The 16429-nt window shown below is 40.5% G+C and overlaps 1 protein-coding gene across 6 annotated transcripts in view; it reads right to left on the bottom strand.

Moving 5' to 3' along the window:
• Positions 1 to 16429, bottom strand: part of tspan11 (tetraspanin 11) — a 364316-nt gene that overhangs the window by 56967 nt on the left and 290920 nt on the right. For all 6 annotated transcript variants that reach the window (XM_039760769.1, XM_039760772.1, XM_039760774.1 and 3 more), the window contains exon 7: positions 13334 to 13420. In XM_039760769.1, coding sequence (XP_039616703.1) covers positions 13334 to 13420 — 87 coding nt within the window. The remainder of the gene's footprint in view (positions 1 to 13333; positions 13421 to 16429) is intronic.

Raw genomic sequence — 16429 nt, 5'->3', positions numbered from 1 at the left:
TACATGATTTTTACAAACACATTGGATAAACCACTAAATCTGAATGAAATGAGGGGCACTATAAAATCGATGCTGGATAGGGAGGTATTAATTAAAAAAAAATCAAACTTCACATGTACTATCAATGTAAAAAGCATTGACAAGTGAAATATTATCAAAAACAATGTGGCAGCTTTCTCCAAAAAAGAAAAGTCTTAAACTGTGAATCCAATCCTCTCTTTAAACTGAAATGAAAATTTAAACTTTGCTAACCATCTGGAGCAAGTGCTTTCCATTGTTTTAGTGTTTTTTTTTTCAATTGGTTACATACATTTCCTAATACACTCTTTCAAAACTCTTCACACAGTTCACTTTACTAACATGCTATACTTTTATACTTTACCTATAGGCTTGCTCCAAGTGATATTTCATTGTATTGTACAGTGACAATAAAGGTATTTATTTCTTACTTCTTAAAATGCACTCAAGCTATCAAAACACTTTATTCATGTTTCAGAATCAACTCGTTCTACCATAACCTATGGAAGATATTTCCCCAGAAAGAACAAATTAACACTCATAGGAAGATACAGTAAATCTATGGATCATCAGCAAACAGATGAAATGACACATTATGCTTCCTAAAAATAGAACCCAATGGTAATATGTATAAATTAAAAAGAACTAGTCCAAGGATAGACCCTTGCGGTACACCACAAGTAAGAGGAACAGAACTAGAGAGACACTCAAAGAGAATGTTCTACCAGACAGATAAGATTTAAACAAATCAACTGTAACACCCCAGATCCCAACATACTGTTCTAAACGAGAAATAAGAATAAGATGATCTATTGTATCGAACAGCACAGAGAGGTCAAGCAAAAGTAAAAGTGCAGATTGGCCAGTGTCAGTTATAAGGAGGTCATTTAAAAAATTTAATAGTGCTGTGATGAACTTTATAGCCAGACTGTAAAACCCCAACAATGCCATATACATCAAGATACCCTTGCAGCTGCGGAAAACCAGCTTTCTCAGTGACCTTGGAAAGAAACGGAATCTTAGAAATTTGTCAATCTTCTGCTGGTATCTGCAGGCTTTTATAAAGCCCATACTGCATTCTGTACCTAACCTGGATATATTGGTTCATGAGTTCTTAGAAATTATCAGTTTCACTCAAATGGGAAAGTGTACAGTTGTTTATTTTGACCTGATGCTTTCTTAGGCTTTGGCAATAGTTGGTCTATTTATACTCCGGATATTTCCAAATGTAGTGCTGTCTGCCTAAGGTCGGTTCTGAGTCTTATGGCATTGTTGGTGATGATCATATCAAATGATTACTCATTCCATCTCAGCAATGAAAATTCTTCTTCACCCCCAAGTTAGAGGTAACCTTTGGGTCCTACAGCAAAAACACAAAAATAATCATAGGCAAGTGATTCTGAAGGCTTACTGTTATATGCAGCTCAGTCTGAAGCCCTTGTAGAATGCATATCTTACCTGTTGGTTTGCATGAAGATTCTCCCAATACATACAGAACTGGCTGCACTCTCAGGACAGCTTCTCTTACTGATAGACCTTGATTTATGACATGATCAATAATAATGGTCCTAATCTCATCTGAGACAACAGCTCCTCAGAGTTGTCTTTCACCGCATATACAGTACATACTCCTCTCTCTCTCTGCCACACACTTTTTTTCTTCTGATTACCACTTCTGTTGCTCTGGTTGGGTCCATGTTTACTTAGAAACTCAACTCCAAGATGTTTCCTTTTGAAGAGATTTTAAAGAAACTGAACAAAAAATACCTGGGGTGGTCTTCAGCTAAAGAAGTATCAGCAGTGATTGGTTTATTTTTTCTTCTTGTTTCCCCCCATTTTAAATTTTTTGAATATATTTAAATATGGTAATATTTCAGAAATGTAACAAGAGAAAAGAATTCATGAATTTTGAAAGATATGGTTTTTGACATCTTTTTGTGTCACAGTATTTTCTATTAATATTATTTTATTAAAATTTGAACAGTTTCATTTGTGTCATTAATTTAGAAATGGGTATTAGGCAAAGCTTCAAAGACCCGGCAAGCAAAACTTTTGACCCAGTGGGATCATCTACAACTGAATAAAGGAATTAACAAAGTTAAAATGCAGATTTACTAAAGTTCCTACAATTTCTTTTTATTGCTATATTCTTTTTTTATCACTGAAAAAATATGTTAATTCATTTAGAATAAGATTTTGAGTGTTTTTAATGAGACAGCTTCTCCAGAGATGTGAGAAATGGTGAGATATTGCGTAGTGTGCAGTGAACGGTTGGAAAATAAGGCTCTATTATTTACAGAATATCTCTCAGCCTATATCATGAGATAATATGGAAAGGGAACCTAGTATGTTTGCTGTTTCATGATAACCTTTATAAAGCATTATCGACAGACTATTTTTGTTATCCTAAAAATCATTTGTTTATATACTATTTAAAAATCTGGAGCCATTGCATGTATCACATCGACTCAGAGTACTGGTAATTATGACCAATTATATCTTTAGATACCATCTCTGCCTTTACTCCATCATAAAAACAACCTGTGGTTCATTTCTGGCACATGTATAGCATGAAGAACCCAAATAATTATCCCTGTTATTTTATTCTAATTTAATAAAAACTTGATCACAAAAAAAGTTCTGTGAGAAATATAACATGCCACAGAAACAATTTGTTCATTTTTGAAATAAGATTATTTATTGCAATATAACTAAATACTGTATTTAAAAGTATTCCCTTCATTTCCTCTAAATACTCTGCTACTACAGTATACAACTGGTCAAATACATTAATTAATTAAAATAATACCTGTATTTATAAGATAGCTCACCTTATGTTGGAAGAAGACCTAATAATCACAATTCAACTCAAGTGGAAAGTTGATGAATAAATTAGTCAATTTATGTCTGATGTCAATTAAATCATTTTAAAATTTGCACATTTTCCACCTTTCTAATCTCAGACTTTCTAAGCTTTGAAATGCACCTATGACGGGTGCTCCAAGGCACAACAAACCTTCTTTAGTCACACGCTTTGGCTTTGCCCTCAACGCGTAACGACAATTTAGTCTTTACTATACAATTGGAGGCCATTGGCACATTAAATAGATTTGCAACATGTTGTTGCTCTCTTTGGAATTATGCTAAATGGAATACTTATCCTCAATGATCAATCGAAGGTGGCTGCTTTCTTTATATTGCTACCTGCACACCAAACTGGAAGACTTCTGCCCCACTCATTATATAAGTTCACAGACACACACACACACACACACACACACACACACACACACACACACACACACACACACACACACACACACACACACACACACATCATATACATTTACTATGCATAATACGGAAAAAAACAGTTTACTCAACAGTGATAATCCAGCTCTTTTACAAAACATGTCAGCCTTTCCTGAATAAGAGCTCCTCTTATTCAGTCCCCAGAGCAACCCTACTGAATATAATGGTCCCTTCTCTTCTGTTTTTGTGTGCTTTGCTTCCTAAATTGTTGTTTAATTGGAACAGAACAAGAAAAATGATTGGTAATATCAAAAAGAAGAAAAATATAAGTATAAAATTGCATATTGTAGGAAATAATACAGTAAAGCTTTTCAACATCTCACTAAGGAACTCTAAACAGTAATATAATATTGTTTGAAAACATATACTTTGATCAGTGATGCTAAGAAAAGAAAACTATTACCGATGGCCACTATAAACACATATTACCAGAGGACTTCAGCAGTCTCAGAGGGTTCACAAATCAGTAAGATACAATTTCTTTTTTCTGCAGTTCTCTGATACAATATATCCTGAAGGTACTGCAACATTGCTTCACAAAGCATTAAATGGGATTTGAGGTGGTAATCACACTTTAAATCTTTGCAAATTGCTTTTGTGAAACTCATCACCAAGTCCTGAGTCCTTGCAGTTCTGTATTTTTTTTCCATCTCTTCTTCAAAACAAAGACTGTTGCTACTGTGGCAGAAGGCTTGCATCAGTGCTGTGTGTGTGTGTGTATGAATGCTCAGTGTAACCACTAAACTTTTCATCAAATGCAATTCAAGCAACATGCCTCTGCCTCTTCCTTTAGTATAATAAAGAGACATAAAGATCACTGGTGGGCTAGAGAGGCACAGAATGATAATAATAGTGTATGTATAGGGTTGTCCCGATCTAATTATGCAATTTTCATTACGCTATAACTTATTTAGTTTATTACACAGAAAATCACGAAAAATCCCGGACCATCGAGAAGTGGGTGAACTGACAACATGAAGAATCGTCTTCGCGCCGAACTGGAATCGTCCCCGCATAAATCAGAACATCCAGACGATCTGGATCTGCATAATTAGATCTGGACCACCCTGTATAATAGAAACCCAAGCACAACGTATTCACTCAAAACAGTAAAGATACGTTTATGGTCTTTTTTGGAATCTAGGCAACACAGTGGCAAAGACAATGGACTGTAAACCACAATTTTCTACGTTCAATCATTACTGCTTCCTTACAGTGCAAACTGAAGAAATCCAATTACCTTGCTGATGCTACATACAGTTAACTCCAGAAATATTGGCACTCCTCAAAAAAGTGAACAAAAACCTTAATATAATGCAGATAAAGATGCATGTACAATGATTCAAATATTCCTCAAATGTCTGGAGAAATTGTTGATTATTTAATTAAAACAATTCCTGCAAAAATGTTATTTTATCTTTTGAACAGTTTATCTTCTCAAAAACATATGTGTCAAAATTACTGGCACCCTTAATAAAGAATACTATAAATAAGACAAAATAAATGTGCATCTTTGGGGAAAAATGTTTGTTGATATTACTTTTAGCGTCTAGGAACTGTTGTCTATGGCCATGTCCAGTTTCAAAGGGATAAATAGGTAAAACCAAAGAGCTCTCAACTCAATTCACTGTTTCAAAGTTAACTGTAAGACTATATCTCTATGACCAGAAGGTTTATGGATGAATCAGGGCCGTCTTAATGCATGGCCGCGCTGGCCAGTTGCCCCAGAACCTCACAAGCATAGGGGCCCCATGCTAATCTATGTATGTTGTGACTTTCTGAGTGGTTGTGTAAGTATGGGGCTCAGTGCACTGCTTTGTCCAGGGTGGGGACTATAATGCTGTTAAGATGACCCTGGGATGAGTGGCATGAAAGAAGCCTCTTCTGAGTCCAAGACACAAATCTCAACATTTCAGCTTTGCCAAGCAACACTGGAGATACAACTGGAATTGTGTGTTGTTGTCAGATGAAACTGAGCTTTTTGGCCACACACACCATTGCTATGTTTGGTCAAAAAAGTGAAATGCATACAGAGCTGGCACTTCATACCTACAGTAAAATGTGGTGGTGGCTCTTTGATACTTTGTGACTGTTTTGCATCCAAATCAGATTTGAGCCCAAATGAAAATCTGTGGTCTCAACTGAAGAGAGCAGTTCACAAGAGAAAACTCAAGGATCTCCATGAGTTGGAAATGTTTGGCATGGAAGAATGGCCCAGCACTACAGAAATCGGCTGGGTGCTGTCATTCTTGCCAGGGGATAATCCAAGAAATACTGACATTTGGGGTGCCAATATTTTTGGAATCTGCCTTACTTAAGGAAAAATGTGTTATTACAGGAAAATGTAATTTTGTTCCTAAAGTATGAGGCTTACCCAATGCAAAAAATATAACTCATTGTATATTTGTATATATATTATTACTTTCCATTAGAAAAATGAATTGGAATGCAGTCATGCAATCACCAGTTTTAGGCATGGCACATGTTTAAAACTTAAAGAAAACAAAATTCATACTTTGTACTGATTTATACCTATCTTCCTTTGTTTTCTTGTATGACTACCTCAAATTTCTGTTTTTCATCATTCTGTTCTGTTGTTCGAGTCAAGTGGATTTTGTACTTTTTGATGACTTTTTTCTTTGTAAACAAACACAGAATAATAGTAACAAACTATGAAAACTATGTAGGCCTCACACTCCTCATGGCTACTCTTAGTCCTTTTTTTCTGAAATACATTATATGAGATAAGTCTTCACAGCCTTTAAAACATTGGGAAGCAGAAAAAAAGGTTCATTAATTTCTGATTATCCCAATTGGCATTTCATTTTCACAGATAGTAAGTAACAAGGTATAACTATGCATTTTGTAAATTTTCTACAGTATGTACTCCAAATTGAGCTCAACAATAAATGATAACAGATGGAGGCACAAAAGTCATTTAGTTTATAAACTGGTAGAATCATGAGGTGAAATGAAAATGACAGCAGGAAGACAAACACAAGCATGACAGAAAACTATGAATAATGTTTGGCAGCTCTGTGCTACTTACAGAATCCCCAGGGAATGCCACAGCTGTGTAGCTCATCTTAGTTAAACTAATAATGTTACAGATGAATCTTATACCTTTTGATATTTATGCTTCTATTTATTAAAGTTACCTTAGTCTCCAGACCACTGTTTAGCATACTACAGCAGCAATTAAAACTAAATTCAATAATTACAATTTACAAAAGACTTTGATAAATACACATAATTCAGGACTGCATAATGACAGCGTGGTTAACAATGCTGACACATTCTCTCGAGGACCTAGGTCATCTTCCAAGGTTTATAATGATTTTCACTGGATACATCCCTCAACCCACAGTTAAGCATGTTAGGGTAACTATAGGCATCTAAACTGAACTGGAATGATTGAATATAAAAAACATCAGAAGAAAACCAATACAAGTAAATAAACTCTTTTTAATCAGAATTTTTATTTTTATGCACACTTACACAAAAACTGCCATTTCAAACACTAGTTTTAAATAATCAACAAACATCTTACTGAAAACATGATTATGTGCAGATCATTTTCTAAATTTGCTGTTCACGTACTGTATTAAACAAACTGGATTGGTTCATTTACTGTTTTAAAAACATTCTTTTTATAGCCACCAGCATACCATGGGTCTTAAACATAACACTGGATGAATTAGTGATGAGTGAACCCCACAGAGCTGTGAGTTTGGCAAAATCATAGAAATGTTTGGGAACTTCGTCAAAGGCAGTAAAATGCATGGAAGTCAATGGAGAAGAAGGAACTGAAGTAGCTCTGAGTGGATTATAATGGTCTTTTAAGTGTCCCTGTGGGCTAGGGAAGCATCTGCCAACTATGATGGACCAATTATTGTGGCCAAAGCTGTGAGACAGTACTTCTAGACACTATGCCACCGTGCCTCAATCAAACAATAAACAATGAAGCCAGAATGACTATTACAACCAAAATACAAACAAATAACCACTAACCAAAAATAAGTCCAGTAAATAAAATATGGATCATTGTGCTCATAAAGTTTTAATTTTGGGCACACATTGGCTGTGCCACAAAGCAGCACCTTGGGACTAGCTTATTCCATTGTTTGAAGTCGTGGCTCTGGGCTCAGCTGCCACTTAATTTTGTTTCCCATGTACAGTATCTGTGCAGATGCTTTGCACTTTTTCCTTCCGATATGAAGAAAGAACACCTTAGTAAATAGCAATCAATGTTTGGTTATTATTATTATTTTATAGGTGAAGATCCAGACTAACTCAACCCTAAGACCCCATATGGACTTAAAACAAGGATTGGCGTTTCCCTTGCCCAGGAAAGGGTACCCGGGGCCCCACCCTGGAGCCAGGCTCGGGGGAGGGGCTCGCTGGTGAGCGCCTGGTGGCTGGACCTTCGACCACAGGGCCCAGCCGGGTTCAGCCCGAAGGAGCAATGTGGTTCCGCTCTCTTGTGGGCCCACCACCTGCAAGAGAGGCCATACAGGTCAGGTGACATGTGATATGGGTGGTAGCCGAAGGCGGGAACTCTTGCATTCCGACCCTCGGGTGCCGAAACTGACTTTTGGGACATGGAATGTTACCTCTCTGGCGGGGAAGGAGCCTGAACTGGTGCAAGAGGTTGAGAGGTACCAGCTAGATATAGTCGGGCTCACCTCTACGCATGGTCTGGGCTCTGGAACCATTCCTCTTGAGAGAGGCTGGACTTTGTTCCACTCTGGAGTTGCTGTGGGTGAGAGGCGTCGGGCAGAGGTGGGCTTGCTTATGGCCCCCTGGCTCGAGGCCTGTACGTTAGGGTTCTCCCTTTTGGATGAGAGGGTTGTTTCCCTACGACTTTGAGTTGGGGGAAGGACTCTGACTGTTGTTTGTGCTAATGTGCTGAACAGCAGTTCAGAGTACCCAGCCTTCTTGGAGTCCCTGGAAGAGGCGCTGCGAGGTGCAGCTCCTGGGGACTCTATCATCCTGCTGGGAGACTTAAATGCTCACATCAGCAACGACAGTGAAACCTGGAGAGGCGTGACTGGGAGGAACAGCCTCCCTGATCTAAACTCAAGTGGTGTTCAGTTGTTGGACTTCTGTGGTGGTCATGGATTGTCCATAACGAACACCATGTTCGAGTATGAGGGTGTCCATAAGTGCACTTGGCGCCAGGATGCCCAAGGTCGCAGCTCGATGATCGACTTTGTAATCATGTCATCAGATCTGCGACCTTATGTCTTGGACACTTGGGAGAAGAGAGGGGCTGAGCTGTCCACTGATCACCACCTGATGGTAAGTTGGATCAGATGGCGGGAGAGGCTGCCAGGCAGACCAGGCAAACCCAAACGAATAATGAGGGTCTGCTGGGAACGTCTGGCGGAGGAACCGGTCAGAAAGATCTTTAACTGCCACCTCCGGCAGAACTTCAACCTCATTCCGTGGGAGGCGAAGGACATTGAGTCTGAATGGGCCATGTTCTGAGCCACCATTGTCGAAGCAGCAGAACGGAGCTGTGGCTGCAAGGTTGTCAGTGCCTCTCGTGGCAGCAATTAACGATCCCGGTGGTGGACACCTAAGGTTCGAGAGGCCGTCAAGCTGAAGAAACAGTCCTATTGGGTCTGGTTGACCAGTGGGACTCCAGAGGCAGCTGAGGGGAACTGGCGGGCCAAGCGTGTTGCGGCATCGGCTATTGCAGAGGCAATAACTTGGGCATGGGAGGAGTTTGGGGAAGCCATGAAAAATGACTTTCAGTCGGCACCGAGAAGGTTCTGGCAAACCATCAGGTGCCTCAGGAGGGGAAAGCGGTGCTCCACCAACACTGTGTACAGTGGAGATGGGGCCCTGCTGACTTCAATTGTAGACGTTATTGACCGGTGGAAGGAATACTTCGAGAATCTTCTCAATCCCACCAGCATGTCTTCCTTAGTGTAAGCAGAGCTGGAGGACACTGGGGGGGGGGCATCCAAAGCAGGGGCTGAGGTTGCCGAGGTAGTTTAAAAGCTCAGAGGTGGCGGGGCCCCTGGAGTGGACGAGGTTCACCCTGGGTTCCTCAAGGCTCTGTAAGTTGTGGGGCTGTCCTGGTTGACACGTCTCTGCAACATTGCATGGACATCGGGGGCAGTGCCTCTAGATTGGCAAACAGGGGTGGTGGTTCCCCTTTTTAAGAAGGGTGACCGGAGGATGTGCTCCAACTATAGGGGGATCACACTCCTCAGCCTTCCCAGTAAGGTCTATTCAGGGGTGCTGGAGAAGAGAGTTCGGTCGATGGTTGAATCTTGGATTAAAGAGGAACAATGCGGATTCCGTCCAGGCTGTGGAACACTGGACCAGCTCTACACCCTGGCTAGGATCCTGGAGGGGGCATGGGAATTTGCCCAACCAGTCCACATGTGTTTTGTGTATTTGGAGAAGGCATTCAACCGTGTCCCTCGAAGCATCCTGGGGTGTGCTCCAAGAGTACGGGGTACAAAGCTCGTTGTTACGAGCCATCCGGTCCCTGTACAGGAGGATCAGGAGCTTGGTCCGCATTGCCGGTAATAAGTCAGACTCATTTCCTGTTGAGGTTGGACTCTGCCAGGGCTGCCTTTGTCACCGATTCTGTTCATAAGTTATATGGACAGAATTTCTAGGCGTAGCCAAGGAGGGGAGGGAGACTTGTTCGGTGACCTCAGAATCTCATCTCTGCTATTTGCGGATGACGTGGTTCTGTTGGCTTCATCGGACAGTGACCTCCAGCTCTCACTGGCACGGTTCACAGCTGAGTGCGAAGCAGCGGGGATGAGAGTCAGCACCTCTAAATCCGAGGCCATGGTTCTCAGCCGGAAAAGGGTGGAATGCTCACTCCGGTTGGGAGCACAGTACAGCCTCAAGTGGAGGAGTTCAAGTATCTCGGGGTCTTGTTCACGAGTGAGGGAAGAATGGAGTGGGAGGTTGACAGACGGATCGGTGAGGCATTCGCAGAAATGCGACCTCTGCAATGATCCGTCGTGGTGAAGAGAGAGCTGAGCCAAAAGGCGATCTACGTTCCTACCCTCACCTATGGCCACGAACTTTGGGTCGTGACCGAAAGAGCAAGATACAAGCGGCCAAAATGAGTTTTCTCCGCAGGGTGGCTAGACTTTCCCTTAGAGATAGGGTGAGGAGTTCAGTTATCCGGGAGAGACTCAGAGTAGAGTTGCTGCTCCTCCGCATTGAGAGGAGTCAGTTGAGGTGGTTTGCCCTGGGATGCTTCCCTGGGGGGGTGTTCTGGGCATGCCCCACTGGGAGAAGGCCACGGGGCAGACCCAGGACACGTTGGCGGGATTATATCTCCCGGCTGGCCCTGAAACGCCTCGGGGTCCTCCCAGAGGAGCTGGAGGAGGTGGCCAGGGAGAGGGATGTCTGTGCTTCCCTGCTTAGGCTGCTGCCCACGCGACCCGACGTTGGATAAGCGGTGGATAATGGATGGATGGATTTCATATGGTCTCATTCTAATTCGAGGAGGGGAGGTTCCTTTAAGGCACGTTTTGAGATCATATCTAGTCACTATGGGGTGTCGCTGACCCCCAAATCTCAGACCCAATTTCAACAACTACTGTCTCGGGTTCAAAACTGACTTTTTTATTAACAGAAATGCCTTGTACAGGTTTCTTTTCCCAAATGAAAAAATCACAGTTACAAAGTCTTTTTATCCTCCATCACCCTCCTTAAGGCAAGTTTTGTCCTGTTTCTCTCAACTCCAACTCACTGAATGAATGTGAGGCGGCTCCTTTATGCATGGCCCGGGAGTACTTCCGATGTCAGGATTCTACATGGAGGATACACTTCACAAGTCAGGCAGGAGTCCCACAAAGTAGGCAAGCCACTCCCTCCAGCACCTCCTGGTGGCACCAAACGGAACCTAGCAAGGCTGCACCATAGGACTACAATCCCCAGCATGCCTTAAAGGGGTATGTGTATTGGTACACCAGCCCAGGAATGCTGCCACCCAGTGCACCAGGGGTGCATGCAGTCTTGGAAGGTTGTTTCCCAAAGTCCATCCATCGCTCTGGCCTCCTGACCAAGCAAGGGTCTTCTGTTGAAACCTACGAGGATGTCACCATGTTGGTGTGCCCATTTCCTGGATGAGACAGGAAACGCCTTGTTTAACCCATTACGCTGGTCTCCTGGTCAGGCAAGGGAAAACAGGGTTCATCCCTGCCAGGACACCAATCCATCCCGGCCAACCATCACACTGGGTACATGGATAATTATGCTTGCAAAGAGAGAAACTGGATTAGTCACTTCTTCACATTAATTTAAAATGTCCCAGTGTCTTAAAACCATGCTCCTGCTTCTCCTGTTGGCCACAGGCAGAAAACAATATGGTTTTGCAGCTAAATTATTTAGGAACATACTAGTTGGATTGCAGTCACATCAGAGGTCTTAATGATGGAAGGTAAAAAGCACCCAACCACAGCTGGTGGGAAAAAATTTCTGATGGATTAATGATGAGTTGAAGAATAAAAAAATCTTTTGTTCAGGGACTAGTGCCAACTAATATACCAATCAATAAACCATGAAGGGTGACTAAATGACCACATTGGCCCTTGCCATATTAGTCACAATTGTGCGGTATAGCTTAAAACAAAAATCCAATTTAATATTGACACAGTTCAGTTTTCACATGAATCCAATGTGAAAGACCATGCTTGAATAAGCCCTATTTTTACAAATTATGCCGAAGTAGAAAATGAAGTGAATTTTAGAATTTCAGTATAAATATAGTTCCTTTCTGTAAAAGAAACTTTGTGTAGTCTCCCTTGATCTGCCTAATCAACCACCTCATGTATTCAATACAAGCTATTACAGGGTAAGTAATCACTAGGTCTGGTAGGAATCATATGCTCTGCAAATTAAGAAAGATAATCCTCTTGAAATGGCCACAGCAAAAAAAAAACCTGGAAAAAGTAGACTTCTAGCTAAGAATAGTGACCAAAGGTCCTTTTGGATGGCAACAAATAATATACAGTAGATCTTGTCTAGAAAATGAAACAGCATACATTGAGACCAGTGTCTCATGGTCACATCTTTTGTCAGGAATGGCCCGCCTGATGCTGGTGCGAGGGGAGAAGTTATATCAAGATTTCAATCATGCCTGTCTGCAAAGAGAGAACCAGAGCCTCTTCAAAGAAGTTTAAAAAAGAAAGAAAATGTAAATTAAAATACATAACGCCTCTCTTGCAAAAGAACAATTCAATATGTCTAAATGCTATCTGGGACATGCAGCCTGTTGCTCCCTTTAAGCATTAGGAAACAAAATGAAACACTGCCAGTAGAATATGTAAGTATGACAATGAAGGAGAACCACTCTAATCTCAATAAATAGGGACAACAGATTAAAGACTGGAGATCCTAAGTACTATAGAACGAACTAGAGGTTATAATGTTGCCTAAAACATGAGTTTCTGAAAAAGCAGACATCAAGACATGCTTCATCCCCTGCATCCTCACAGTTAAATGACAACATATAAAATAACTTACAGAACGTTTTTTGAAATACAAAGCAGAAAATGTTTTAAGGTATCATTCCAGGTTAGAGATGACTTTTCAAAAAATGTTTAAAAAAACAAATAAAAATCATGCCCAATGGTTTGCTATATCTAGTTTCAAACAATCTCATTTTCTAAACTCAATGGTCACAAAATCATTTTAAATTTTTTGGAAGTATCCTTATTTTAACCTAAATATGGTGCTTGAAAATGTAAAAAAAAAAAATAAAATCACTTTTTCTGTACACTGTGATTTTTGCAAGTATTCAATTCAAGGCTTGCACACAGAGTGAAGATTTTATAAGGAGTCATCAGAGATCTATATGATGCGCTTGAAACATAGCTTAAAATGCTCTGTTTTTGTTGGTAATATGATATACTCCATTATTAAAAATTAAAAACGTTAATTTGCATTTAGGAGTCAGATAGAATTGTGACAGTTCAAATGTTGTACTGAATGACATATAGTAACATAGTTGACTTACTTGCAGAGAAGCAACTCCTATTCCAACTGCTCCAATAATCAGAAGGTGATCTGCAAGGAATAGCTCCAATTTGGTAATGCAGCCTCCCTGAGAAGACAGAAGTGGTACTGTACATTGTAAAGTACTGCCATAAAAGTGACACACAATAGATTAGGGCTTTCAGACTAAAAAAAGAACTTTTGTGCCAGCTATTGTCAACCTAAACATTTTTACTTAGTTGTGTTTTTGTAAGACAAATTCAGCTAAAACTGCAAAAGACATATTCTTTCAAACGGTTAAAACTATTAATTATATATTGCAAAGTATGTATTGTATAACATTCTCAGATCCACATAACCCATTTCAGCATTGTGAGAAACTGGAGCTTACATAGTAGCACTGTGAATAGAGTAGGAAACTGTCCTTGATAGTGTGCCTGTCTATCAGAAGGCCCACTCCTTCACACTCCCACACCTACACCCATTAAGCCAATTTACCTAGCTTGCGCATATTTGGTGATGTTAGGTTAGAACTTCAGTCTCTAGTAGAAAATCCACGCAGATTCAGGGAGTATGTGCAGTCTACACATGAACAGCAACTGGGCATGGGACCTGAATACAGGATGCTGAACTCATGAGGCAGCAGTACCACCTAGCACATCAATCATCCTCTTTAATAAAACCCCTGTGTGCGTCCAGGTGTCCGTGTGTGTGTCTTCTGGTGAAGTGCGCATGTGCGGGGCCACACGGCACGTGTTCAGTCTCTTCCTGTGCATTCCCTGTGCAGAGAGAGAAAGAGACACACACAGACAGACAGACAGGTGCGCGCGCACAAGATGTGCACACACACAGGCAGACAGGCGCGTGCGAGGCGTGCACACAGACAGACAGACAGGCGTGCGCACTCGTGAGACGCACACACAGACAGACAGGCGCGTGCGCGAGACGTACACACACACACACGCGCATGCATTGTTACAATGTTACTTTTCTAGGTTGTTTATTAAATTACTGATTTTTCAGATGTTCGTTTTTTTCCCTGTGCTTAAAACTCTTTAAAAAAAAGTGGTTTTAGCGAGCGGGTCGTAAGGCTATAGCTCGAACTCTTGCAGTGTTAGTTTTCTCTGTTGTTCAAGGTTTCTTAGCTTTATTCAATGTTTTTACATTTAGTTTACTATTACGTTGTGCATTCAATGGTGTAATTAACTATTTTTGTGTTTAAAAACTTAAAAAATATACAGTGGGTACGGAAAGTATTCAGACCCCCTTCAATTTTTCACTCTTTGTTATATTGCAGTCATTTGCTAAAATCATTTAAATTAATTTTTTCCCTCATTAATGTACACACAGCACCCCATATTGACAGACAAAAAAGAATTTTTGAAATTGTTGCAGATTTATTAAAAAAGAAAAACTGAAATATCACATGATCCTAAGTATTCAGACACTTTGCTCAGTATTTAGTAGAAGCACCTTTTTGAGCTAATACAGCCATGAGTCTTCTTGGGAAAGATGCAACAAGTTTTTCACACCTGGATTTGGGGATCCTCTGCCATTCCTCCTTGCAGATCCTCTACAGTTCTGTCAGGTTGGATGGTAAATGTTGGTGGACAGCCATTTTTAGGTCTCTCCAGAGATGCTCAATTGGGTTTAAGTCAGGGCTCTACCTGGGCCATTCAAGAACAGTCACAGAGTTGTTGTTCGTTATTTTAGCTGTGTGCTTAGGGTCATTGTTTTGTTGGAAGGTAAACCTTCGGCCCAGTCTGAGGTCCTTAGCACTCTGGAGAAGGTTTTTGTCCAGGATATCCCTGTACTTGGCCGCATTCATCTTTCCCTCGATTGCAACCAGTCGTCCTGTCCCTGCAGCTGAAAAACACCCCCACAGCATGATGCTGCCACCGCCATGCTTCACTGTGGGGACTGTATTGGACAAGTGATAAACAGTGCCTGGTAGTCTCCACACACTGAGGAGAGGCAAGACACATGACAGCCCGCATGGAGTTTGCTAAAAGACACCTGAAGGACTCTGAGATGGTGAGAAATAAGATTCTCTGGTCTGATGAGACCAAGATAGAACTTTTTGGCCTTAATTCTAAGTGGTATGAATCTTATTTCAAGACAAGACAATGACCATAAATAAGCACACAGCTAAAATAACGAAGGAGTGGCTTCACAACAACTCTGTGACTGTTCTTGAATGGCCCAGCCAGAGCCCTGACTTAAACCCAATTGAGCATCTCTGGAGAGACCTAAAAATGGCTGTCTACCAACGTTTACCATCCAACCTGACAGAACTGGAGAGGATCTGCAAGGAGGAATGGCAGAGGATCCCCAAATCCAGGTGTGAAAAACTTGTTGCATCTTTCCCAAGAAGACTCATGGCTGTATTAGCTCAAAAGGGTGCTTCTACTAAATACTGAGCAAAGTGTCTGAATACTTAGGACCATGTGATATTTCAGTTTTTCTTTTTTAATAAATCTGCAACAATTTCAAAAATTATTTTTGTCTGTCAATATGGGGTGCTGTGTGTACATTAATGAGGAAAAAAATTAATTTAAATGATTTTAGCAAATGGCTGCAATATAACAAAGAGTGAAAAATTGAAGGGGGTCTGAATACTTTCTGTACCCACTGTATATATTTACATACAGTTCATACGGTCTAGAACGGATTAATTGTATTTACATACAATCCTACGGGGGAAATTACTTTGGTTCACAACCAAATTTATGGTCGTGAACCAAGGTTCCACTGTATTACTTGCAGACCAAACTACAGCCATTTTACGGAAATACAAACCAATATTACTGCGAGAGAAAATTAAAGGCACACAATACAGTGACGTATATTACAGCCACATACAAGCTCCCTTGCCATTTAATATAGACTGTTCCTACTAATGTTTATGCACTACTGTTCTAGCGCCTGTTATTGTAATGGGCTTAATGTCTAATATATATATATATATATATATATATATATATATATATATATATATATATATAAAATGAATAAATAAATAAATAATCAGTTTGTGAGATATGTTTGTATACTGCTCCAAGTGAAATCTTAAAGGAATAATTGTATTTACTATTTAAATAGCCTCATTCAAACGTTT

Source organism: Polypterus senegalus, chromosome 8 (genome assembly GCF_016835505.1).
Source record: "Polypterus senegalus isolate Bchr_013 chromosome 8, ASM1683550v1, whole genome shotgun sequence".
Classification (NCBI taxonomy): Eukaryota; Metazoa; Chordata; class Cladistia; order Polypteriformes; family Polypteridae; genus Polypterus; species Polypterus senegalus.
This window is presented reverse-complemented; position numbering and strand designations above follow the sequence as displayed.